This window comes from Hypanus sabinus, chromosome 17 (genome assembly GCF_030144855.1).
Source record: "Hypanus sabinus isolate sHypSab1 chromosome 17, sHypSab1.hap1, whole genome shotgun sequence".
Taxonomy (NCBI): Eukaryota; Metazoa; Chordata; class Chondrichthyes; order Myliobatiformes; family Dasyatidae; genus Hypanus; species Hypanus sabinus.
Window position 1 is genome coordinate 11,813,593 of NC_082722.1, and position 27,637 is coordinate 11,841,229.

At 44.5% G+C, this 27,637-nt stretch overlaps 1 protein-coding gene across 1 annotated transcript in view; it reads right to left on the reverse strand.

Moving 5' to 3' along the window:
* The window catches only part of LOC132406688 (endonuclease/exonuclease/phosphatase family domain-containing protein 1-like), an 83,997-nt gene that overhangs the window by 20,963 nt on the left and 35,397 nt on the right, over positions 1-27,637 (reverse strand). Inside the window, exons 4-6 of the mRNA XM_059992543.1 lie at positions 17,256-17,366; positions 10,101-10,235; positions 6,517-6,637 (exon numbers count right to left, since the gene is read on the reverse strand). Of these exons, the coding sequence (XP_059848526.1) occupies positions 6,517-6,637; positions 10,101-10,235; positions 17,256-17,366 (367 nt within the window). The remainder of the gene's footprint in view (positions 1-6,516; positions 6,638-10,100; positions 10,236-17,255; positions 17,367-27,637) is intronic.

The window sequence follows — 27,637 nt, forward strand, 5'->3', positions numbered from 1 at the left end:
TTAGAGGGTGAGTGAGAGCCATCTGGCCTCGAATTGGGGTCTCAGAGAAATGACTTGACAGATTGTAACATTGAAACAGTGAGCTGCTGGTCTCGCACTCTCATCTGATGCAGGAGCAATGTCTCTCTCTCTCTCTCCCTCGCCTGTCTGAGATGCCGAAGTGTTGGCATGATCAGTAGATTTTTGATGGACTAGAACATGGTCTCTCAGGGGGCTTTGTTATTGCTTGCATGGTGGGGAGAGGGGTTGGAGCTTTTGCTAGAGCAAGTGGGGGGAGGCAGAGAGGGAGGGTTGATGCTTGTGCATGGGAGGATGAGGGGGGCTTTGGGGTTCTCATGCTTCTGTCATTCATTCTTTGGGTTTTTTCTGTATTGTGGATGTCTGTGAAGGGGAAGAACTTCATGCTGTATAATGTATACGTTCTCTAATATTGAATTGAACCATTGAAATTCTCGCAAGAAAATAAATCTCAAGGTAGTATATGATGACATGCAGTGTATGTACTTTTGTAATAAATATACTTTGACTTTTGAACCTTTGTTGATGTCAACATCCTGGTGCAGATGAAATGTGCCGAGAGTCTCTGTTTCCTTTTGGGCACTGAATTCAAGATCCCCACCTGCCTTTATGGTGTATGGTGTGTTGGCATTCATCAACCGTGGGATTGAATTCAACAGCCATGAGGTAATGTTATATCTATACAGGACCCTGGTCAAACCCCACTTGGAGTACTGTGTTCGGTTCTGGCCACTTCACTACAGGAAGGATGTGGAAATTATAGACAGAGTGCAGAGAAGATTTATGAGGATGTTGCCTGGATTGGAGGGCGTACCTTTGTTCTTACATGGCCTCTTCTCCTTGGAGTGACAAAGGATGAGAGGTGACCTGATAGTGGTGTATAAGATAATGAGGAGCATTGATTGTGTGGGTAGCCAGAGGCTTTTTCCCAGGGCTGAAATAGCTAACACAAGGGGACATAGTTTTAAGGAGCTTAGAAATAGGTACCGAGGAGTGTCAGGGGTAAGTTTTTCCACACAGAGAGTGATGGGTGTGTGGAATACACTGCCAGTGGCGGTGGTAGAATCAGACACAATAGGGTCTTTTAAGAGCCCCTTAGGTAGTGTGGTGAACTACATATACCTGTCTGAACAGCCACCCACCCCCCCCCCCCACCCCCAGTTGACTGCTCCTGTGGCTCCTTGGGGCCTGAGCCCTGCCTCTCAGTCTCCAGGATGTAGCATGGTGGTCAATTGCTGCTTGTTCTTTCTTCCAGTCAATAAAAGCCGATATCTCGCCTCACGTCTCAGAGTTATTGATGGTGCATCAATTTTATTGACTGGAAGTTTTAAAACATGGAAAGTATTTTACGTCCGGAAAAATTAGATTTGGACCCTCAAAACTCAGAAACAGCTCTTGCCTTTGAACTCTGGCTTGCATGCTTCCAATCATACTTGGAGGAGGTTCATGTGACTGATCCCGCTATTATGCACAGAATTCTCCGCTCGAGGATGACCCCGAAAATTTACTCACTTATCAGGGACCTGCCGGCCTACCAAGAGGCACTGGACACCCTCAAAAGACAGTACCTGCGGCCAGTGAACACCATCTATGCAAGACATCGCTTAGTGACGCGGTGGCAGCGACCCAATGAGTTGAGCGCCGTGTTTCTCCGAGCCCTACAGACACTTGTGCGAACTTGCGACTGCAAAGCTCTGATGGTGGAACAACATGCGGAGCTGCTAGTACGAGACGCCTTCGTTACAGGGATCAGGTCAGTGTACGTGCGCCAGCGGCTGCTGGAAAATGCTGATCTTACCTTACGCTCGGCGATCAAGACAGCTGACACGCTGGAGGCTGTTCTGCACAATGCTGTCGCTGTCCAGCCGCACGATCCCCTGCCAGTCCCGTGGACACCTCAGACCCCGCCACCCGCGAGCGCATTCACCAAAGCTGCCTCCAGTCGCGAGTCCACAAACTCTCCGAACCCGACCACAGCTGCTGCCAGTCGCAAGTTCGTGCAGTGTTACTTCTGCGGACTCGAAAAGCACCCCCGATAAAGCTGCCCGGCCCGAGAAGCGACCTGCTCCAGCTGCGGGAAGAAGGGCCATTTCGCCAAGGTCTGTAAGTCTAAACCACGAGCGGGGTCAGGCAGCGCTGCGTGTGAGGCATGGGGGCCGCCATCTTTCCTGCCTGCCTCATGCGAGGCATGGGGGGCTGCCATCTTGCCTGCCCGGATGGGGGTGGCCATCTTCGTTGGCGCCAACTCGCCCTGCCCCTGACCCACCGGTGTCTACCGGGCGCCAAGACGGCAGTTCAACTCTGGCCTCCGTAACCCTCGACCAAAGTGCCCCACACCAGCTTGCAAGGTCAATGATAGACATCCTGGTGGAGGGGCACAGGACTAGCTGCCTGTTTGACACGGGCAGCGCCGAGAGTTTTATTGACTCGGACACGCTGCAACGCTGCGGACTTGTGACACGGCCGGTAAGCCAGAGGGTCACCATGGCTTCTGGGTCGCATTCCACAGACATCCGGGTGGATTGTGTAGTGACATTGGTGGTGCAGGGCACAGAATATCGGAACTTTGCACTACTGGTCATGCCTCAACTGTGTGCGCCTGTGCTATTGGGGCTGGACTTCCAGAGCCACCTCGAAAGTGTGACTATGGCATATGATGGGCCCCTCCCACCACTCACTGTCAGGAATCCTCAGTTTTGTGGGACTTCGTCATATACCCCGCTACTGACCCACACATCCCACCCAGCACCATGCCGACAGCTGTGCTACTGACACCACTTGCAGCCTCTCCACCCTCAAGATCCCTCCCCCACTGCTGTTCACCAACCTGAACCCCGACTGTAAACCTGTGGCAACTAAAAGCAGGAGGTACAGCGTTGGGGACAGGGTTCAGTCAGGGAGGGGATCATTGAGCCAAGCACAAGTCCTTGGAGGGCCCAGGTGGTTGTTGTTCGGACCGGGCAGAAAAATAGGATGGTCTTGGACTATAGCCAGACCATCAATAGGATAACGCAGCTTGACGCGTACCCCCTACCCCCCATCACGGTTATGGTTAACCAGATAGCTCAGTACAAGGTGTACTCGACAATAGATCTGAAATCCGCTTATCACCAGCTCCCCATCTGCCCAGAGGACCGCCCCTACACCACCTTCGAGGCGGGCGGCAGGCTCTATCACTTTCTGTGCGTCCCCTTTGGTGTCACAAATGGTGTCTCTGTCTTCCAGAGGGAAATGGACCGGATGGTGGACCAGTGCCAACTGAAGGCCACATTTCCCTATCTGGATAATATCACCATCTGTGGTCACGACTGGTCAGATCACAACGCCAACCTCCAATGATTTTTCCAAGTGGCCAAAGCCCTGAACCTTACCTATAACAGGGACAAGTGTGTGTTCGGAACCACCCGACTCGCTATCCTTGGGTATGTCTTGGATAACGGGGTCATTGGCCCTGATCCCCACCGTATGCGCCCCCTGTTAGAACTCCCTCTTTCCACCACCCTCAAAGCCCTCAGACGGTGCCTGGGCTTCTTTTCCTATTACGCCCAATGGGTCCCCCATTACGCAGACAAAGCCCGCCCCCTGGTCAAGTCTACCACATTTCCCCTCTCTGCCGAGGCCCATGCGGCCTTCAGCTGCATTAAAGGGGACATTGCCAAAGCAACAATGCATGCAGTGGACGAGACCATTCCCTTCCAAGTAGAGAGTGACGCCTCTGATTTCGCGCTGGCTGCTACCCTCAATCAGGCAGGCAGGCCGGTAGCATTCTTTTCTCGTACCCTTCAAGGCCCTGAAATTCAGCACTCCGCGGTGGAGAAAGAAGCCCAGGCCATAGTGGAAGCTATTAGGCACTGGAGGCACTATCTCACCGGCAAAAGGTTCACCTTGCTGACCGACCAGCGCTCGGTTGCGTTCATGTCCAGCAACCAACAGCGGGGCAAAATCAAAAATGATAAAATTTTGCAGTGGAGAATAGAACTCTCCACCTACAATTATGATATCCTGTACCGGCCTGAAAGGCTCAATGAGCCCCCTGATGCCCTATCCTGGGGAGCGTGTGCCAGCGCGCAGCTCGACCAGCTATACGCCCTCCATGCAGATCTTTGCCACCCGGGGGGGTCACCCGATCTTACCATTTTACCATTTCCTGCCTTACTCCCTTGAGAACATCAGGACGATGACCAGGGACTGCCAAGACTGTGCTGAGTGCAAACCACACTTCTACCGTCCTGAAAAGGCGCAACTTATCAAGGCCACCCGCCCCTTTGAGCGACTGAGTGTTGACTTTAAGGGCCCCCTTCCCTCCACCAACCACAATGTCTACTTTCTCAACATTATCGATGAGTACTCGCGGTTCCCCTTTGCCATCCCCTGCCCCAACACCACTACCACATCCGTCATAAAAGCCCTGCGCCAGCTCTTCACTCTGTTTGGATATCCCTGCTATATCCACAGTGACAGAGGGTCCTCCTTTATGAGTGAGGAGCTGCACCAGTACCTGCTGGCTAGGGGCATTGCTACTAGTCAGACCACAAGCTATAATCCCCGGGGAAATGGACAGGTGGAGAGGGAGAATGTCACAGTGTGGAAGGCCACACTTTTAGCCCTTAAGTCGAAAGGGTTGCCGTTCTCTCGATGGCAGGAGGTCCTCCCCGAGGCACTCCACTCTATCCACTCCTGTTATGTACATCTACCAATGCCACCCCTCACGAGCGCCTATTCTCTTTTCCTAGGAAGTCTGCAACTGGAACCACCCTACCAGCTTGGCTGACGTCCCCAGGGCCAGTGCTGCTCCGGAAACATGTGAGGAGTAATAAATACTCCCCGCTGGTCGAGAGGGTTCACCTTCTACATGCGAACCCCCAGTATGCCTACGTGGTCTTACCTGATGGGAGGGAGGACATGGTCTCCGTCCGCAACCTGGCACCCGCAGGAGCAGCAGACCACTACCCCGAACGCTCCACGGTAACTATGAACCCTGTACCCGAGGTGACACTGCGCACACCGAGCCCTACACAGACTCCTCACGACATTCCTACACCGGGCGTCTCACACGCGCATATACCAGGCGCCTCGCACACACATGAGGTATCACTGATGCCTAGTGGGCTGACACCTCCAGTTAGGCTGGAACCAGCACAACCACCGTCTCCGGTGCAATCACCACTGACACCTGTGCAATCACAGCCGGTGCTACGTAGATCGCAGCGACAGATTCGACCACCTGATAGACTTAACCTGTAAATATACTTGTCAGAAACTTCACCCCATGAGGACTCTCTTTTAAAACAAGGGGGGGGGGTGAATGTGGTGAACTACATATACCTGTCTGGACACGCCCCTGCCTCCCCCGCTGACTGCTCCTGTGGCTCCTCCCACTGACCGTGGCTTCTCCCACAGACCCCGGTATAAAGGTGATTGGGGCCTGAGCCCTGCCTCTCTGTCTCCAGGATGTAGCATGGTGGTCAATTGCTGCTTGTTCTTTCTTCCAGTCAATAAAAGCCGAAATCTTGCCTCACGTCTCAGAGAGTTCTTGATGGTGCATCAGGAAGGTACACAGAGCGCTAGGGAAATTCTAGGCAGTCTCTACAGTAGGTTACATAGTTGGCACAACATTGTGGGCTGACGGGCCTGTAATATGCTGTACATTTTTATGTTCTATGTTCTAGGAAAGAAACAATTTCCTTACCTCTCCTGTCACCCTTACAGACAGACGGACATACTTTATTGATCCCGAGGGAAACTGGGTTTCATTACTGCCGCACCAATCAAGAATAGTGAAGAAATATAGCAATATAAGACCATAAATAATTAAATAATAATAAGTTAATCATGCCAAGTGGAAATAAGTCCAGGACCAGCCTATTGGCTCAGGGTGTCTGATACTCTGAGGGAGGAGTTGTAAAGTTTGATGGCCACAGGCAGGAATGACTTTCTATGATGCTCAGTGTTACATCTCGGTGGAAAGAGTCTCTGGCTGAATGTACTCCTGTGGCTAACCGTACATTATGGAGTGGATGGGAGTCATTGTCCAAGATGGCATGCAACTTGGACAGCATCGTCTTTTCAGACACCACCGTCGGAGAGTCCAGTTCCACCCCCACAACATCACTGGCCTTACGCCAATTACTGCCTGTCCTTTAACTCTCCCCAAAATTCTTTATTATTTTCAGTCCACTCGCTTTCTCATTGTATCTGCCATTTAAAATCTGCTCGATCCACACGTCTTCTGCAATTCCTTTTAACTCATGACAGCTCTGCTTACAGTCTGTTCCTTGATTCTCTGTAAAGTCTCTTTTTATATTATTTCCTTTATAAGGACAAATTATATACAACCCAATATGTTCCCTTTAAACACTGGGTTACTTCAGTCACCGGATCTAGCTTCTTCATTCCCAAGTGATGCAGTGATACATGCAAGATTTGCACTTAATTATCACAAAATATTCTCTATTTCAGTTATAGCTATTCCAATTTGGCAGCTTGGCTATGAGTTACCTGTTATGTGTGGCTGGAGGGCATCCATGTCCAGGGCTTTGTTGCTGTCATCAGTCACGAGTCCAGGATACTGGCTTGCCCTGAGATGGACATTGATGAGGTTGAGTGAGAGCTCTCCCATCTGCATGAATCAAGCCCAAAGCATACAGAAGGAAAGTATTCATTAATCCTTGATAACCAATGACCTACCAGAAACTCATGCAGTCATACTGCAAAGATTAGAGTGCCCAAAGTCCCAAAGTAATAAGGGAAATTTTGCAAATCAGCAACATGACTACAGGATGACTAGGATGACTTTGACAATCTCTCCTCCTCCACTCTCACCCTGAACACTGGCATACCTCAAGACTGTGTGTTGAGCCCTCTTCTGTACTCCCTTTTCACCTATGACTGTGTTCCTGTACATGGTTCTAACTCCATAATCAAGTTCACAGATGACACCACGGTGGTTGGCCTGATCAGAGGGGATGACAAGACAGCCTACAGGGAAGAGTTCCAGCTGCATGGTGTGTGTGTATCAAGCTTCAAATTCCTTGGTATCCACATTTCCAAGGATCTCACCTGGTCCCTGAACTCTTCCATCCTGATCAAAAAGGTGCAACAGCACCTTTATTCCTGTGGAGCATCAAGAAAGCTCACCTCTGTCGAAGGATACTGACGGACTTTTACTGCCATTGAGAGCATACTCACCAACTGCATCTCTGTATGGTATGGCAATTGTCCCGTATCGGACTGCAAAGTACTCCAGTGTGTGGTGAAAACTGCCCAGCAGATTATCGGCACCCAATTGCCCACCATTGAGAACATCTACCATACCGCTGCCTGGGCAGGGTGAAAAGCCTATCTATGAGCTTTTTAAATGTTCTGATCTATCTGCCTCTACTACTACTCCTAAGCAGGATGTTCCACATACTCACCATTCTCTGTGTAAAAAAATCTACCTCTGACAATCCCCCTACATTTATTTTCCAATCACCTTAAAATTATGACCCCTCGTATTAGTTGTTTTCACCCTGGGAAGATCTCTCTGACTATCCACTTTATCTATACTCTTATCATCTTGTACACCTGTATCAAGTCATCTCTCATCCTCCTTCACTCTGGGGAGAAAAGGCTTAGCTCACCCAACCTATCCTCATAAAACATGCTCTATAATCCAGACAGCATTCTGATAAGTCTCCTCTACTTCCCCTCTAAATCTTCCACATCTTTTCTATAATGAGGTGACCAGAACTGAACACATTATTCTATCTGTGGTCTGACCAGGGTTGCATATATCTGCAAACATCCTTGCAACTCTTGAACTCAATTCCTCCAACAATGAAGGCCAACACACTATATGCCTTCTCAACATCCCAATCAACTTGCAGGTTCTCAGTATTTTAACTTTCCAGCATCTTCAGCCTTCTTTAAATTTTAATTGGCTCCTTCTATAACTTCTTTGTACAAACTGTATGCAATGTCTGCCAGTATGGCATTTCCCTCACAACTGATACAATTAATTACCTGAGAAGTTTCAGATTTTTTGAGGGTATAAAGTGCCATATAGGCTGGTCTTTCCTTTTTATCAAATTATTCTGTGCATAACTTGCTTGCAGTCCAGTAGATTGCACATCCAAATATGGTTGGTCCTAAGGGATTGAATGAGCATGGCCACAGAATCATACAGCACAGAAACAGGGTTCTTGGCTCATCAAGTCCTTGCTGACCATCAAGCCTGTGTTTACGCTAATCCCTTACTATTCACACCATGTACATATTGATTACCCACCCAATTCTACAGCTCTCCTGGTCGCTCAGGGTAACTTGCAGTGAACACTTAAAAATCCCAACCCACAAGTCACCAGGATGTGGGAAGAAATAGAGCATCTGAAAGGAGATGTGGGCCCTCATAGAAAGAACGTACAAACTCCACTCAGACAGCTCTGTGGGTCAGGCTTTAACCCAGGACCACTGAGGCACCATGCCAAGATACACAGCTCTGTTGTAGCTAGCAACTTATCACTAACACAAGAGATTCTGCAGATGCTGGAAATCCAGAACAACACACTAAATGCTCGAGGGATCCAACAGGTCAGGCAGCATCTACAGAGGGAAATAAATAGTCAATATATTGGAACTTCTTGACGAAGGGTCTCAGCCCAAAACATCAACTATTTATTCCCTTCTATAGATGCTGCCTAGCCTGCTGAGTTCCTCCAGAATTTTGTGTGTTGCTCAAGTGATTTATTACTTGTGCTTTGTGGTTAATATGTTTAATTATTAAGGAAAGAATTCTAGCCATTCATTGTGGACAACAACACTTCATCAAATAACATTATGGCATGTGCTGCTTTCACTAACAGATACTATGATAGGTTTTGACAATAACATGCATTTCTACAAAGCTTTAAACATAGAAAAATGTTCTAAGATGATTCATTGTGGGCAAGATTGAAACAAGCCATGATAGGAGAGAGACAAGAGGTACCTGCTTGAAAAGTCAAATTGAATGGATCCTTGGGGATGCAGAAGCCAGTGCTGAGATGAGTGGGTTTTAGAACATAGAACACCACAGCACACGTCAGGCCCTTCAGCCCACAATGTTGTGCCAACCTTTTTAACCTGCTCCAAGATCAATCTTACCCTTTCCTCTACATTGCCCTCCATTTTTCTGTCACCCAGGTACATATCTAAGTGTTTCTTAAATGTCCCTAATGTATCTGCCTCTACCACTATCCCAGTCAGGACATTCCACACTGTGTAAAATAACTTGCCCCTAACATCATCCCTATATGTTCTTCCAAAAAAATAAACTGATGACCAATTACTTCTCTTTATTTTATTCTCAGATAGTCTTCATGAACATCCTCTTGGCCCTCTCCAATGCCAGCCAATGATGGTGATGCTCCTCAGGCATACTTAAAGATGCACACTCTTCTCCAGTTCCTCAGAATGCTAAGGAAGTTCAGCATGTCCCTGTTGACTCTGAGAGGTGTTTATAGATTCACTATAGAAAACATAATGTCTGGATGCATAGCAACTTGCTCTGCCCAGGAAGACAAGACACTGCAGAGAGTAGTGTACACAGCTCAGCCCATCATGAAAACCAACTTCCCCTCCATGGACTTTGTTTACACTTCTCACTATTCCAGGAACTCAGCAAAAATAAGCAAAGATCGTGGTCCCTGGACAACTTTCCCTTCTCCCCACATTCCTCGGGTAGAAGATACAAAAGCTTAAACACACCACACCAGGCTCAAGGGCAGCTTCTATCCCACTCTTACAGACATCTGACTAGAATCCTTGCATGATAAAGATGAACTCTCATCTCACAAAATATATTGTTTTGGCTTTTGCACATTATTGTCCACCTGTACTACACTTTCTCTGTTACTGTAACACTATAGTTTGCATTCTGTTATTGCTTTTCTCTTTGTATTACCTCAATGCACTGATTTCTTGAAATGGTATGTGTCAATGGTGCACAAAACAAATCTCTGTATCTCAGTACATGTGACAATAGCCAAGTACAAGTCACCATTCCATTCTTGATGCCTCATGGATGGACCCGATAACAGCACTCTGAACCTTGAAGTGCTTACCTTGAAGTGCGCCAACACAGGTTGATGGTACGGCTGATACCCATTGTTCTGCTCAAACAGCACCTCTAGGCTGACTGCCTGATGTAGTTCAAGGCCAATGCTGCTGTCCCAGAAAAAGGCCACACGCTCTACCTCCTGTGGAAAAGATGCAAGAAATATTGAGGTGGTCAAGCATTTTCTTAAAATGAAAACTGATGCAAAGTGGATTTCAGAATGCTGTCTGACAAACATCTGTTATCCACATGACTTGTAATTAATCTAGAGTCTTGAGGAACTCATCTGCATCTCTGTGGAGGCATCCTCTCCAAAGCAAGAAAGCCAAGAGTCAGATGGTATCTCATATAGACATCAGTTATGACAGACCACATCCAAGTACAACATGCACCAAATAACATTGGATAGGATAAATTTATAACAGGGAAAGTTGGGTGTTTCCCTTCAGTGGCAATCAAAGACCTTTGCCATTGACTCTTCCTGAAGTGAGGAGATTGGAATTGGATACATTGCTCCAACTGGGGTGGCTGTTTTATAAGGACTCATCATACTTACCCCGCTTTAGGACAAAGAACCTCAAAAGGACCTCAGTTTTTGAATCCCTTAACCTCCCCACCCCACTGCCATTCTTTTTGTTAAAACTCTTTTCAACCTGTCCTATTACCCTCAAAAATTTGTGCACATTTGAGGGATGATTGATAAGTTCATGGCCTAAGGTAGAAGGAATCAATTTTAGAAAATATTTTTCAATATAGTCCCCTTCTACATTTACAGACTTAGTCCAGTGGTCGTGGAGCATACGGATCTTGGACCTCCAGAAAGTGTCCACAGATGTGTGATTGATGAGTTCGTGGCCTAAGGTAGAAGGAGATGAGTTATACAGCTCTCGTTACATGCACAGGCAGTTCAACTTTTTGAGTGATTATGCAGTAAGTTTGAAGTTAATAACGCATCTCCTTCTACCTTAGGCTACGAACTTATCAATCACCCCTGATGAGTTATTAACTTGTTTCAAGCATAATGCCCTAATCAACATTCTGTTGTGTTTTCAAAAAACTCTGGTGACATAAAAATGATTTACCTTTTATAAAGCAGAGCTGATTTCCATAAGTAACTTTATGCAAGTGACTGATAATGTTGTAACATACACAAAATGCTGGAGGAACTCAGCAGGCCAAGCAGCATCTATGAAAAGAGTACAGTTGATGATCCTGCTGAAGGGTCTCGGCCCAAAACGTCAACTGTTTACTCTTTTCCATAGACGCTGCCTGGCCTGCTGCGTTCCTCCAGAATTCTGTGTGCGTTGCTTGGATTTCCAGCAACTGCAGATTTTCTCTTGTTTGTGATACGTTACTTTGGATTTTTATTTCTAAAATCCGCTACCCACTGAGATGTAATTGGCTGGTTTATAGTTGCTGGGGGTTACTCGCTCCTCTTCTGAAAAAGGTTCAAAATTTACAAAACTTTGTTCTGTGCTTATGTGATTATGACTGGTCCTTCTGCATCCCTTCATCCCCCAGTGAACTTGAATTGGCCCCATCTAGACTGGATGACTAATCCACTTTATGTATATCTAATTTTTCAAATGCACTGTACTGTTGCCATAAAACAACAAATTTTACAACAAATGTCAGAATTAATAAGCCTGATTATGATTATAGGAACCTCTATTAACTTTGAATTCTTCCATCTCAGTGGCAACATTTTTTTCCTTGGTAAAGTTAATTTCAAAATATCAATTCAGTCATGGTCTCTGCTTAATGAGCAGGACCCCAAATAGCCCTATTTTTCCTTTAACTTTTCATTTATCACATGTAATGCCCTGATTAATATTTTACTGATAATGATGCAGAGTATTACATTTAATAGCATTCTGTAGAAGCAAAGTGTTCTGCTGGTAGTGTTGGGGTTATCGTTAAAGATAAGGGTTGTGGTGTTTAACTTGGGAATGTCGAGTCAGTCAATTAGGATGGCGGAATTGGGAGAAGGTTCCAGAGAAAGCTGGGTGGAGAGATTATGTGACAGACACTGGGGTGGGTTGAGCTCTTTTCATTGGGAGTTGGAGAGAGAATCTTGTGAGAACTAGCCATAGGATTCAATCCAACTGGAATGTGCAATTCAGGGGAGTCCAAGATGGGAAATGCTACCATTGATCAGTGAATTGGAGTTGGTGCTGTGAGTAAAACTGAGACATCCAGCTTTTAGAAGCTCTGAGCTCCAACCTTGTGCACATTTGACTGTTTAAATTATAATGGCGTTTTGTTTTTCTTTCTTCTTTAATAACATTTTGATTAAATTCACATTTATAAATAGACCTTCTTTATTAATTGCATGCAGAGTATGATCCATTATTTCTTAATGATGGATAATTGTGAGTGGACAAGATTCACATAGATCAGGGTTCAGGTGGTCAAGACATCCTAACTTCCAAATATTGGTGGGACCCAAGTCATGCTGACCCCAGAGTACAAGAAAAGTAGTTTTCTCAACACTGAGTAGCGAGAGGCTAACGAGCCATGTTTCTATAGATGACTAGTAAAAAGGAATCATGAGGAAATCTGCAGATGCTGGAAATTCAAGCAACACACACAAAATGCTGGTAGAACACAGCAGGCCAGGCAGCATCTATAAGGAGAAGCACTGTCGATGTTTCGGGCCAAGACCCTTCATCAGGACTAACTGAAAGGAAAGGTAGTAAGAGATTTGAAAGTAGGAGGGGGAGGGGAAAATGCAAAATGATAGGAGAAGACTGGAGGGGGTGGGGTGAAGCTGAGAGCCGGAAAGGTGATTGGCAAAAGGGATACAGAGCTGGTGAAGGGAAAGGATCATGGGACGGGAGGTCTAGGGAGAAAGAGAGGGGTAGGGGAGCACCAGAGAAAGATGGAGAACAGGCAGAGTGATGGGCAGAGAGAGGGAGAGAAAAAAAGCAGGGGAAACTAAATATATCAGGGATGGGGGTAAGAAGGGGGGAGGGGCATTAATGGAAGTTAGAGAAGTCAATGTACATGCCATCAGGTTGGAGGCTACCCAGCCGGTATACAAGGTGTTGTTCCTCCAACCTGAGTGTGGCTTCATCTTGACAGTAGAGGAGGCCATGGATAGACATACCAGAATGGGAATGGGACGTGGAATTAAAATGTGTGGCCATTGGGAGATCCTGCTTTCTCTGGCAGACAGAGCGTAGGTGCTCAGCGAAATGGTCTCCCAGTCTGTGTCGCGTCTCACCAATATATGAAAGGCCACACCGGGAACACTGGATGCAGTATACCACACTAGCCGACTCACAGGTGAAGTGTCGCCTCACCTGGAAGGACTGTCTGGGGCCCTGAATGGTGGTGAGGGAGGAAGTGTAAGGGCAGGTGTAGCACTTATTCCGCTTACAAGGATAAGTGCCAGGAGGGAGATCGGTGGGAAGGGGTGGGCAGGGGGACCGTTTCGCTGAACACCTATGCTCTTTTCGCCAGAGAAAGCAGGATCTCCCAGTGGCCACACATTTTAATTCCACGTCCCATTCCCATTCTGGTATGTCTATCCATGGCCTCCTCTACTGTCAAGATGAAGCCACACTCAGGTTGGAGGAACAACACCTTGTATACCGGCTGGGTAGCCTCCAACCTGATGGCATGAACATTGACTTCTCTAACTTCCATTAATGCGCCTCTCCCCTTCTTACCCCCATCCCTGATATATTTAGTTTCCCCCGCTTTTTTTCTCTCCCTCTCTCTGCCCATCACTCTGCCTGTTGGAGACCGATAGCATCCTGTTGGATATTACTCTGCCAAAGATGATTCTATATATTGATGGCTCCTCAATGATTGAGAGAGGGATTCAAATGGATGTTTCTGGAACCAAATGCATTGATCAGGTAACCCATTACTGCAACCAGAAGGACCCCAATCTGGGAAACAGTGAGAGTACATGTATGGAACTGACAAATCTCAGTCCTCTCTGACTGCTTAACAGCACTTATTAGGCCTAACAGGCCTATTCATAGCTGCCAGGCACATCACCTGGGTGTGAGGGGAAGTGGAGAGACCTGTACCCTGGAAGGGCTGCTGTTATCTTGCCTATGTGGTGTCCCACATGTAACACATGGAATCATTACCTCAATAATTTCTGTTCCAGCAGTACCAGAGGTCCATAACAGAGGCTGAGAGATTCTGGACGATTGCCTTTCTGGAATATAGGACTGCAAGATTGTCCTGGGACAATTGATATGGGATCCACTTTGGAGAAAATAGCAAATGAAACCACACATGCCTTTGATCAAACCCAACATTGCCAGCAGAGCTGATGGCTGTTTGTACAGCAGCATTATAGAACAGAATGGTTTTGAATGTTATTCCATCAGAAAAAGGGGCATGTGTGTTACTGGATGCATCAGAAAATACAACTAACTTGGCAAATCACATCTGAGAAACTAACAAAGAGATTAAGAAAGTAGTGGATCAGTTTCACAACTGTTACACTGCAGGAGTTGGATAGTGGCTATTCAGGGCATTGGGAGGATGGTGGACAACTATTCTGCATTATGGTATAACTATTGACATTATAATAATTATTATTCTTTTACAAATTTTGTATGAAGTAACAGGACAAAGGAGAGGATATTAAGGAAAGGAATGAGTACTTGTTGAAGTGGACAGATGCAAAGGGAATTTTAGGTTGAGTTTTGAAACTGCATCATTGCTTTATATACATATATATGCATATTTCAATTGCTGTATTTAGTGAAGTATATTATGGTCATGAAATGACAAATAGGAGGGAAAATGGAAGTGTACTTGTGGTATCAAAATGGTATTTTAGTTTGTAACAAAATGGAACCTGTATTGTACCAGAGTGCTTTGCTAATAGTGTTTGAGCAACATTATGGCAATGGACTATGGGTATATGACAAACTGCAGAAAAACAAATGGATTCAGTTATTGGAAGAATGCCAATAATTAATCAGATCATGAGAACACCTTGTCCTTAAACTGGCATGGGTAGATAACACTTATGTATATAAGAGTGACTAAGCTGTCTATTGTCAGAAGCTATCAATGGTTCTTGCACAGTAATGGTCTTCTCTTGCAGCAAGTAAAATAAACACGCATATGATTGATCGACTCTGAGTTATTTGTTGTTTGTTATGAGACGTAGCAAAAAAAGGTACTCAGCACAGGGCATTCAATCCACCCACCACTCTCTGTAATGAACTTACTTCTGACATAACCCCTATACTTTCCTCCAATCACATTTAAATTATGCCTCTCATATTAGCCTTTCTATGCTGAGAAAAGTCTCTAGTTATCCACTCGATCTATGCTTCTTAGCAACTTATACACCTCTATAAATTTACCCTTCATACTCCTTCATTCTTAAGAGAAAATACCTAGCTTATTCAACCTATCCTGTTAAAATATTAATCAACCTGAGAAATTCTGCAGATGCTGAAAATCCAAAGCAACACACACAAAATGCTGGAGGGACTCAACAGGTCAGGCAGCATCTATGCAAATGAATAAACAGTAGCAGTCTATGTTTTGGGCCAAGACCCTTCTTCAGGAATGGAAAGAAAGGGAAAGATGACAGAATTACAGGAAGGTGGAGGTGAAGGAGGATAGCTAGAAGGTGATGGGAGATGCCAGGAGGGTAGGAAAGGTAAAGGGCTGGAGAGGAAGTAATCTGATAGGAGAGGAGAGTGGACCATAGAAGACAGGAAAGGAGGAGGGGATTCAGGGGGAGGTGATATTCAGGTGGGAAGAAATAATGGACTAGAGTGGGGAATAGAAGAAGAGGGGAGGGAGGAGGGAAAATATTTTTTTGCTAGAAGGAGAAATCAATATTCATGCCATCAGGTTGAAAGCTATACAGTGTTACTCCTCCACACTGAGGGTGGCCTCATCATGGCACAAGAGGAGGCTATGGACTGCCATGTCGAAATGGTAAAAGTGAGGTGCTTGATGAAGCAGTCTCCCAATTTATGACAGATCTCACCAATGTAGAGGAAGCGGCATTGGGAGCACTCGAAATACCAAGTGACCCCTGCAGATTTGCAGATGTTGCCTCACTTGAAGGAACTATTTGGGGCCTTGAATGGAGGTGAGAGAGTAGGTGAATAAGCAGTTTGGCTGCTTGCAGGAAGAAGTATTGGGAGGGACAAATGGACAAGGGCATCAGGAAGGGAGCAATATCTATAGAAACAGGAGAGAGGTGAGGAGGTAAAGATGCGTTCAGTGGTAGGATCCCCTTGGAGATGGAAGAAGTTGCAGAGACTTATATGTGGAATGTGGAAGCTCATGGTGTGGTGGATAAAGGCAATAGGAACTCTATGCCTGTCAGGGAAGCAGGAAGATGGGATGACTGCAGATGTTCAGGAAATGGAGGAGAGGTGAGGGCAGTGTGAGTGGTGGTAATATCACATAAGATACTGTATTTGTTGTACCTGAGATTGTGTGGGTCTCCCTGGGTGTTCTAGTTTCATCCCATATTTCCAGGTCATGTTGGCTGGAAAGTTAATAGACTGGATTACCCTTAGTGTGAGTCAGTAGAGTTTCAAGAAATAAATGTGGGAATGGTGTTGATGGTGTTGCTCTGAGTGCTGCCAGATGGGAGGGGATAAAGGGCCTGTTTATTGTTGAAAAGAAATATGATGAAATAGACCCTGTCAGTTAATGCACTTTTCCTGTTATGACCTTACTTCGACCAGTTTCAAACTTCCCTTTCTCCCATAGGCCACTCTGCTCTACTATCTGATTCCTTCCTCTTCAGCCCTTTATCTCTTCCACCTATCACCTCCAACTTCATGACCCCTCCCCCACCCACCTACCTTCTCCTTCACTGGGCTTTACCTATCACCTGCCAGCTTGTACTCTTACCTCTTCTCCACCTTCTTATTCTGGTTTTTCCCCCTTCCCTTTCATTCCTGATGAATGGTCTTAGCCCAAAATTTCAATTGTTCATTCCTCTCCAAATATGCTTCCTGACCTACTGAATTCTTCCAGCATTTTGTTTGTGCTGCTCTGGATTTCCAGGATGGTATGTGTTTTTATTTGATAATAGCATGGACTTAACCCATTTTGCTACATTAATTTTCCAAATAAGGACAAAATGCTACTGTTTATCAAGAGGGGCTGATAATTTACAGTTGGTAAATAATTTTAACTTTGACAGTACCTTTTCTTCCTCTCCAGGTGGATTTTCCAGCAACACATACTTCCAACTGCCCCGGCTAGCTTTCCATTCCTGCAGTGCAGTTATGGTGGGGTTCTCGAACTCCAGACAGAGCTGGGGAGAGCAAACACTGCAGTTGATTGATAACATGATACACTTGGGAGGTGGTGAAAATTACAATATCTTGATCTATGAAGACAAACCAAAGAGGGTGCAGAAGAGCATATGGGACGATGAATCAATCATTTAGCCCCCTGAACCTGCTCCAACCTTTAACAAGACCACGGCTGCTTTACTTCCCTATATACGACCATAAGACAAAGGAGCACAATTAGGCCTTATGGCCCTTTGAGTCTGCTCCATGGCTGATTTATTATCACTGCCAATCCCATTCTCCTGCCTTTAAGGATCTGATGTCCTTACTATTCAAGAACCTACCAACCTCTGCTTTAAATTTACCCAATAACCTGGCCTTCACAGCTGCCTGTGGCAATGAATTCCACAGATTCAGTAATTTCTGGCTAAAGAAATTCCTCCTCATTGCTTTTCTAATGGGACATTTGTTCTAAAACTATCAATTCCGTCATCCACATCAGTGACATATACAGCAATGTGAAAAGAAGTGGTCCCCACACCAACCCTTGCAGAACTCAACTGGTTACCAGCAGCTCTACCCAGAGCCTGGAGTATTAAGAGATCTATTGATCTCAGGTTTGAATGCAGTTAATGATGGAGGCTGCAGTTTGAGGGAATGTTGCCCGCACTGGAGAACTTTACTGACAAGGAGAGATTGACTAAGTTTAGATTGTTACCTTTGGAACTGCTGCGGCCAGAGTGATGCCAACTTTCCCATCAGCAATTGAGAGGATACTCTACTGCCTAAGAAGGGATGTTGGAATTTATAGAACATAGACACACATTGAAGGAAGTTCAACATCTGGACAGTATCAGGAGAGAATATTACTGAGACAGCTTTACAGGTCTGTGGACTTTCCCATTGTAAACATCCAACTGTGAGCTATATGGAAAACAGCAGACAGATGTCTGTGTTTGAGACCTAGCATCTTGTGGAAAAGTACAATATGAGAGGTTACAAATCTCAAATACACATTCTGGGAATTTAGGAACTAAATGGTTAAATTAATTGAAGTCAATCACCAGCAGCAACTTAAAGTTAAGGATAAGGATTGGATTTAAGGTTGTATCAAAACAATGAAGAACTGAGCAAAGAATAGCCAGTATGAGAAGAAATATATAAAGTTTGCCTTGCATGATAACTGTAATAGGGACTTCAGAGACCAGCCAGTGAAAAAGAAGATAACCCAGAGTGAGGGGCTGAGAGAAGAACTTGCCAAGATCGAACCCTGGCTAGGTGGGTGATATCTGAATACAGGTAGGGGGTTTTAGAAGCTCGGAAGGTATGCTAAAGAGTTATGCTAACAACTAAGAGTTATAAAGCTAAAAAGTTAATGTTTTGTTTGAAACTATGTAGTGAATCTTTGAAGCAATCAGAATTGGAAACATAGAAAATCTACAGCACAATACAGGCCCATCAACCCACAAAGTTGTGCTGAACATGTCCCTACCTAAGAAATTATTAGGCTTACCAATAGCCCTCAATTTTTCTAAGCTCCATGTACCTATCCAAAAGTCTCTTAAAAGACTCTATCACATCTGCCTCCACCACCAGTGCTGGCAGCCCATTCCATGCACTCACCACCCTCTGCATAAAAAACTTACCCCTGACATCTCCTCTATACCTACTCCCCAGCACCTTAAACCTGTGTCTTCTTGTGACAACCATTTCAGCCCTGGGAAAAAGCCTCTGACTATCCACACGATCAATGCCTCTCATCATCTTATACACCTCTATCAGGTCACCTCTCATCCTCTGTCGCTCCAAGGAGAAAAGGCCAAGTTCACTCAACCCATTTTCATAAGGCATTCTCCCCAATCCAGGCAACATCCTTGTAAATCTCCTCTGCACCTTTTCTATGGCTTCCACATCCAATTATATAAAGAAGGATTGTTATTAGGCAAAGACATTGTCTAGTCATGTTTTATTGGTGCTGTATTTGTTGATAGTTGTTGGGTAAAGACAATGACTAGTTGTGTGTTTTATTAGGTGTTGTATTTACTTGGCAATAGAACAGAGAAGGCTAAGGGGCGATTTAAGTGAGGTGTATAAATTATGAGTAAATGAACAGGTAGAACTGATTCCCCCTTTCCCTCACAAGGGATCAATAGCCAGTAGGTATAGATCGAAGGTACTTGGTAGAAAAATTAGATAAGAATTAAGGTCAGTAAGTGGTCCTGGTACTCAGTGCCTGAGAAAGTAGTGGAGGTAGAAATTGTCAACATATTTAAGTTGCACCAGGATGAGCATTTGAAAAAACCACAATCTGCTGGACCTTAGAGCTGGGAAGTGGGATGAACCCTCAGTCACTTTATTTGGCCAGCATGGACATAAAAGCTATTTGCTCGGATTCTGTGGGAGAATTGTACTTCTGGAACTCTTTTGGACTCCTTGACATACAATTTAGATGCAGTTTTATGTGAGAAAACAATGCACCCATTTTGCAGAACAGCAAATTCTCAGGAATAGTGGAGAAATAAATTAATCTAGTTTAGATGACAAAAGTCTATCTTATTCAGAACTGGATAGTCCCTTGTAATATTGGCTGTTTTCCCCCACTCTGTTAGCATAACCTGAACTGTGGGGCATGAAGTTGTAAAGCCATACATTTTGCAGCTTTGAATTACAGTATATTCTCACAGCAACTCTGCTGTCACCCTATCAGAGAGATTCACTTTTTCCTGTCCAGCTGCCATATCTCGGTCTCCTCTCCCCACACACACCCAGTGCAATTGAAATCATCTTAGGTTCTCCCTTTCCCTGAGGATGTGTCTTCAACCTGAAACATTAATTTCCTTTCCACAGAAACAGCCCTTTCTGTTTTCACTACGTTGTAATAATAATTGTTTTAATGGACTAATATCAGTGGTTCACTGAAGGACACTCTGTTTTTCTTTGAATCAATCTGTGATCATGAGTAATAACAAACACAAAGAATAGTTAGGGCCTTGATTTAACTTTTCTCCCAAGGATTTTACCATTGATGCTCTAGTCTAGAGGATTAAACTAAATTAAATGTGTGAAATATGTAGATATAGAGGCAAGATTACAATCAATTTCCACCATTAATCTGACCTAATCCTTCTTGTCCAATCATTGACTCAAACCCATTCATATAATTCCCTTTGTCCAATAATTAGGTGCTGCTCTCAAGGAGGGAGGTACTGTCATGAGCTCTGGGGGACTGTGCACTGAGCGGTAAAACACTGAGCTACAAAGTTTCTAGAGCATCTGTACTTACTAATTGCTGTCTTAACTAGAGCCGTAAGAAACTTTATATTTTTTGTTTAATCTTATCAAGTTTATTTTGACTGGCATGTGTTTTCCACAAACTGTGCTTATTGCAGGGTCCCTCTGTCATGATGTTGTTACGTATCCTGTAACTGGATAACTTACCAGCAAAGATAGAGAGGTCCGTTGGAGTCTGATGGCACTATTTTCGAACATTTTTATTCATAAAGGGGGGCACAAAAGTAAGGTTAAGTCAAACATTCAGAACATATACATCGGCAAAACTCAATCTAAAGCGCGGGTATAGCAATAATCATCAATAAGAAATAATCTCGACTGTTGTCTAGGGGATAATATATTGTCCGTTGGAAATATAAAAGTCACTCAGAAGTCTGCAGGCTTCAGTCTTTTTGGGGAATCGCTGGGTTTCACGTGTTTCAGTGAGATTGAGGAGAAACAGAAAAACTTGCCCGGGTCTTTGACAAAGCAACTCCGCTGAATCAGGGGAGCGTTGTTTCCCTGTTATTAGTTCGAAGTCCTTCTCGGTATTATCAGCCACCCGCTCCCCAGGCAAAGAAGTTACGGAGCGCACGTGGCTTTTGACTGGCTTCCAGCTATCACGGGAGCGCTGAGCGAATGGAGTCCTTCTGGTGCGTCTCTCTGGGGTACCGCCTTCTGCAGTCCCCTTTTATCTTGACTTGCAGAGTTGTAGATGTCCATCAAAGTAGGGTGATCCAATCCCCACCCCCACATTGCCCGAGGGTGTCCATATCCGTGGTAGCTGTCACGTAGCAGGGTCATGCACTTAGCACAGGTGTCTCTAAGAGCCCTGGCCAAAACCGTTATATTGTCTCTCATTTGCCTGGGTCCGAGACCCGAATTAATAGTGCTCTTACGATTCTCCGGAAGGAGGGGGCTGCTCCCGCCCCTTCGGCCCCTCAGAGCTGTGGTACATTCATAACAATGTGCACTGACAATATTAGAACACAGGTGCAGAGGAACTACAGTTTCTGGAGTAGAGACGGTGATATTCATTCATAATAATTCCAAAAGAACATTAGTGGCTTTGCCAAATGGCATAAGAAGTAACAATCTCAAAATATTATGTCAAGGAAGGTTTCTTGATACAATATGTAGATAAGCCTACAAGAGGAGAGACTGTACTTGATTTGGTATTGGGAAACCTGATCAGGTGTCAGGTGCAGACTCGAGGGGCCGAATGGTCTACTTCTGCACCTATTGTCTATTGTCTATCTCTCAGTGGGAGAGCATTCTGGAGATTGTGATCATAATTCTATCTCCTTTACAAAGCATTAGAGAGAGATAGAAACAGACAAGTTTGAAAATCGTTTTGGAGTAAGGGGAATTATGAAGCTATCAGGCAGGAACTTGAAAGCTTAAATTGGAAACAGATGTTCTCAGGCAAGGGTACGGAAGAAATGTGGCAAATGTTCAGGGGATATTTGTGTGAAGTTCCTCATAGGTGCATTCCATTAAGACAGGGAAGGGCACAGGAACCATGGTGTACAAAGGCTGTAGTAAATCTAGTCAAGAAGAAAAGAAAAGCTTAAGAAAGGTTCAGAGAGCTAGGTAATGTTAGAGATCTAGAAGATTATAAGGCTAACAGGAAGGAGCTTAAGAAGGAAATTGGGAGAGCCAGATGGAGCCATAAGAAGGCCTTGGTGGACAGGATTAAGGAAAACCCCAAGGCATTCTACAAGTATGTGAAGAGCAATAGGATAGGATGTGTAAGAATAGGATTTATCAAGTGTGACAGTAGGAAAGTGTGTAAGGAACTGGAGGAAATAGCAGAGGTACTTAATGAACACTTTACTTCAGTTTTCACTATGGAAAAGGACATTGGTGATTGTAGTGATGACTTTCATGGACTGAAAAGCTTGAGCATGTGGATATTAAGAAAGAGGATGTGCTGGTGCTTTTGGAAAGCATTAAGTTGGATAAGTCACCGGGCCCAGATGAGATGTACCCCAGGCTACTGTGGGAGGTGAGGGAGGAGATTGCTGCAACTCTGGCGATGATCTTTTCATCATCACTGGAGACCGGAGAGGTTCCTGAGGATTGGAGGGTTATGCATGTTGTTCCCTTATTCAAGAAAGGGAGTAGAGATAGCCCAGGAATTTACAGACCAGTCAGTTTTACTTCAGGTGTTGGTAAGTTGCTGGAGAAGATCCTGAGAGGCAGGATTTATGAACATTTGGAGAGGTATAATATGATTAGGAATAGTCAGCATGGCTTTGTCAAGGCCAGGGCCTTACGAGCTTGATTGAATTTTTGAGGAAGTGACTAAACACATTGATGAAAGAAGGGCTGTAGATGTAGTGTATATGGATTTTAGCAAGGCATTTGACAAGGTACCCCATGCAAGGCTTATTGAGAAAGTAAGGAGACATAGAATCCAAGGGGATATTGCTTTCTGTATCAAGAACTGGCTTGCTCACAGAAGGCAAAGAGTGGTTATAAACAGGTCATGGAGGTCAGTGACCAGTGGTTTGCCTCAGGGATCTGTTCTGGGACCCTTACTTTTTGTGATTTTTAGTAATGACTTGGATGAGGAAGTGGAGGGATGGGTTAGTAAGTTTGCTGATGACACAAAGGATGGGGGTGTTGTGGATAGTGTGGAGGGCTGTCAGAGGTTGCAGGGGACATTGATAGGATGCAAAACTGGGCTGAGAAGTGGCAGATGGAGTTCAACCCAGATAAGTATGAGGTGGATCATTTTGATAGGTCAAATATGATAGCAGAATATAGTATTAATGGTAAGACTCTTGGCAGTGTGGAGGATCAGCGGGATCTTGGGGTCCGAGTCCACAGGCTCTCAAAGCAGCTGCGCAGATTGATTCTGTGGTTAAGAAGGCATACGATATATAGGCCTTCATCAATCATGGAATTGAATTTAGGAGCCGAGAGGTAACATTGCAGCTATATAGGACCCTGGTCAGACCCCACTTGGAGTACTGTGCTCAGTTCTGGTCGCCTCACTACAGGAAGGATGTGGAAACCATAGAAAGGGTGCAGAGGAGATTTAAAAGGATGTTGCCTGGATTGGGGAGCATGCCTTATGAAAACAGGTTGAGTAAACTCGGCCTTTTGTCCTTGGAGCGACAGAGGATGAGAGGTGACCTGATAGGGGTGTATAAGATGATGAGAGACATTGATCGTGTGGATAGTCAGAGGCTTTTTCCCAGGGCTGAAATGTCTGCCACAAGAGGGCGCAGGTTTAAGCTGCTTGGGAGTAGGTACAGAGGAGATGTCAGGGGTGGGTTTTTTTTAAAACACACGGAGGGTGGTGAGCGTGTTGGATGGGCTGCTGGCAACAGTGCTGGAGGCGGATTCGATAGGATCTTTTAAGAGACTTTTGGATAGGTACATGGAGCTTAGAAAAATAGAGGGCTATGGGTACACCTAGTAATTTGACAGGTATATAGAGGAATTTAAGGTGGGGGAGTATATGGGAGGCGGGGTTTAAGGGTTGGCACAACATTGTGGGCCGAAAGGCCTGTACTGTGCTGTACTATTCTACGTTCTATGTTCTAATTTCTAAGGTTGGGATATGTTCGGCACAACTTTGTGGGCGGAAGGGCCTGTATTGTGCTGTAGGTTTTCTATGTTTTTCTATGCTTCTAAAAGTAGCACATGCAATTAGTGCTAATTGGGAGTCCACTTTAAATAATCACAATATCAGAAAACTTGTGCCAGTCAAAACTTGACAAGATTAAACAGAAAGCACAGGGACTTTATGACTCTAGTTAAGTCAACAATTAACAAATATAAGTGCTCTAGAAACCTTGGATCCCAATACACTACTGCTTGCCGTACAGTCCCACTGGGCTCATAACAGGAATCCATCTATCAGATCATTTTTATCCAATTACTAAGTAACACCAATCCACCTAATCCCATTTGTACAATCAATGGCATTGATCCAACAATTCCTTATCCAATTTCCACTGAACACTGATCCACTTTGCCCATCACAGACAGGGACTAAACGAAACAAAACCTTGTTCCGTCACTGACTAGAAATGAAACAACAAGCTCTTTTATCCAATCTCTCACAGATGCTAAGACACCAAATCCTTTGCAATTGATCTCCTGCAGGTACTAAACCATGAAATCTTTTGTGTCAATCGCAGACATACTTAATCTAGAAAATGCCTCCCTGTGTTTGGGGATTTTATTTGTTGAGGATGAGACTACTGTTCATTTCTCCTTACCTCTCTGGCCCTGTCCTACTCCCATAAATTCTGACAACAGGATTGGAGGGTGACCTTCTCCAAGACATTTTCAGTGATGCTCTGTAATCAGGCAGATAGGAAAATCTATGCGATAGCAGGAGTGGCAAGGAGGTGACTTAATCCTAAGGATTTGCTATCGTTCGTGGGTGGAAATATTTAGCTTTTATTCCATCATTCCTCATGTTTAAAATTATGGTGTATAGTGAAACAAGAAAATGCAACTACTCGACTACCAGCATTAAGGTTCAGAGCCAGCGCTATGGAGCCACGAACCAAGATGGCAGCTTAATGTGGAGGCTCCATACAATGAGATTCTCTCCGTGTCTGACCCTGGGTGTATCTGATATGGAGGTGTGTGGGGAGATTCTCTCTTTGTCAGACCCAGGAGTACCTGATGTGATGTGTGGAGGGAGATTCTCTCTGTGTCTGACCCTGACCCTGTGCTACAGTTTAGTAAGACTAATCCAAATAGGACATACATGGTAAATGGTAGGGCATTGAAGAATGCAGTAGAACAGAGTTGTCTAGGAATAATGGTGCATTGTTCCCTGAAGGTGGAATCTCATGTGGATAGAGTGGTGAAGAAAGCTTTTGGTATGCTGGCTTTTATAAATCAGAGCATTGAGTATAGGAGTTGGGATGTAATGTTAAAATTGTACAAGGCATTGGTAAGGCCAAATTTGAAGTATTGTGTACAGTTCTGGTCACCAAATTATAGGAAATATGTAAAAAAAATAGAGAGAGTACAGAGGAGATTTACTAGAATGTTACCTGGGTTTCAGCACCTCAGTTACAGAGAAAGGTTGAACCAGTTAGGTCTTTATTCTTTGGAGCATAGAAGGTTGAGGGGGGACTTGATAGAGGTATATAAAATATGAGAGGAATAGTCAGAATTGACATGGATAGGCTTTTTCCATTGAAAGTAGGGTAGATTCAAACAAGAGGACATGAGTTGAGAGTTGGGGGCAAAAGTTTAGGGGTAACATGAGGGGGAACGAGAGTGGTAGCTGTGTGGAATGAGCTTCCAGTAGAAGTGGTAGAGGCAGGTTCAATATTGTCATTTAAAGTAAAATTGGATACGTATATGGACAGGAAAGGAATGAAGGGTGATGGGCTGAGTGCAGGTCGGTGGGACTAGGTGAGAGTAAGCATTCAGCATGGACTAGAAGGGCCGAGATGGCCTGTTTCCGTGCTGTAATTGTTATATGGTTAACCTTGCACTAAACAACTTTAAAATGCTATGTTAACAATACCAACTGAACTTGGGCTATGTCAAAAACAACTACAATCAAGAACTGTGATATCTTCACCCAAAACGCGGCACCAAAAAAATCAAAAATCAACACTTCATTGACGAAGGAAGATGAGGAAATTTCTAGCAACATGGCGGAGCTAACAGCAGTGCTAGATGAATTAAAGTTACCTCGCTCTGAGTTTGGAGGATTTGGATCCAAACTGGACAGTATAGATGACCGCCTAGAGAAGCTGGCCAGCTTTGTCATTGCCTTAGAAAACAGTATGTCGGAGGTGAAGCGAAATGTTGCTTCTAATACAGCGCGGATGGTAGAGGGTGAAAACCGAATAATGGCGGCAGAGAAGCACATGAAAAAGAACAAGGCTGAACTAACCAATGCCATGAAACAAATCACTTACATGGAATCCAAGACTGAAGACCTGGAGAATCAGAGTTGAAGGAAAAACTTGCGGTTGTTCGGCCTCCAGGAGGGCACTGAAGGAAACCAACCACTGCTGGAATTCATACCAAACATGCTACCGTGCTGGCTGGAGTTGGACACCAACAGATCTTTCATCCTAGAAAGAGTTCACTGAACTCTAGCACTGTTGAAACCAAACCAGGACAGAGTGGTTCTCATTTGGTTTCTGAAATTTCAAGATCAGTCTGTTTTCCGCTCCATTAAACAGTGTAATACTATGTATGAGGGAAACAAGCTTTTCTTTGATTAAGACCTTTCAGTTGAGACAATATGACAGCAAAACAAATTTAACAGGGTCAGAAGAGTGTTCGTCGAGAAAGGAACTTTCCGCAGATTTCAACATAATCCATGCAAGATGAGAGTCCTCCACAATGGGAAAATACACCTGTTTTCATCACCAGAGGCGGAAGATTTCCATCGAGGACATGCTTGAGGGGTCTGATTAAGGCAGTAGTGAGATTTGTTTACTTCCATACCCATGAGAATCAGCTGGTACTGTCTACTTAACAGCCTACACTGAGTCCCAGAAGACATCTTTTTTTTCCTCTCTTTTTCTTTCACTAGAAATGCCACTTTAGTCTCTTTTATTCTATTCTTGAAAATATACTGTATTTAAGGGGTTGTTTATATCACCAGAATAGCTTTATTGTTTCGCCTATTTCTATTGTTTACAACATTTTTGTTTGTTGAAACCATAATTCTATTGAGATGGGACTCCATAGACCTGAATGAACACTTAAAATAGGCAATACTGGCATACAGTTCAATGGCTACTTTGACTTTATTTCTATGCTAAATGGGTTGCATATATAATGTTCTGATATAATAAGGTGCATGGTTGATGGACACCACTAGTTGCCCTCTGCTCCTCCACACTACCAAGTATCCTGCCATTTACTTTGTACTCTGCCTTGGAGTTTGTCCTTCCAAAGTGTACCACCTCACACTTCCCTGGGTTGAACTCCATCTGCCACTTCTCAGCCCACTTCTGCATCTTATCAATGTCTCTCTGCAATCTTCGACAATCCTCAACACTATCCACAACAC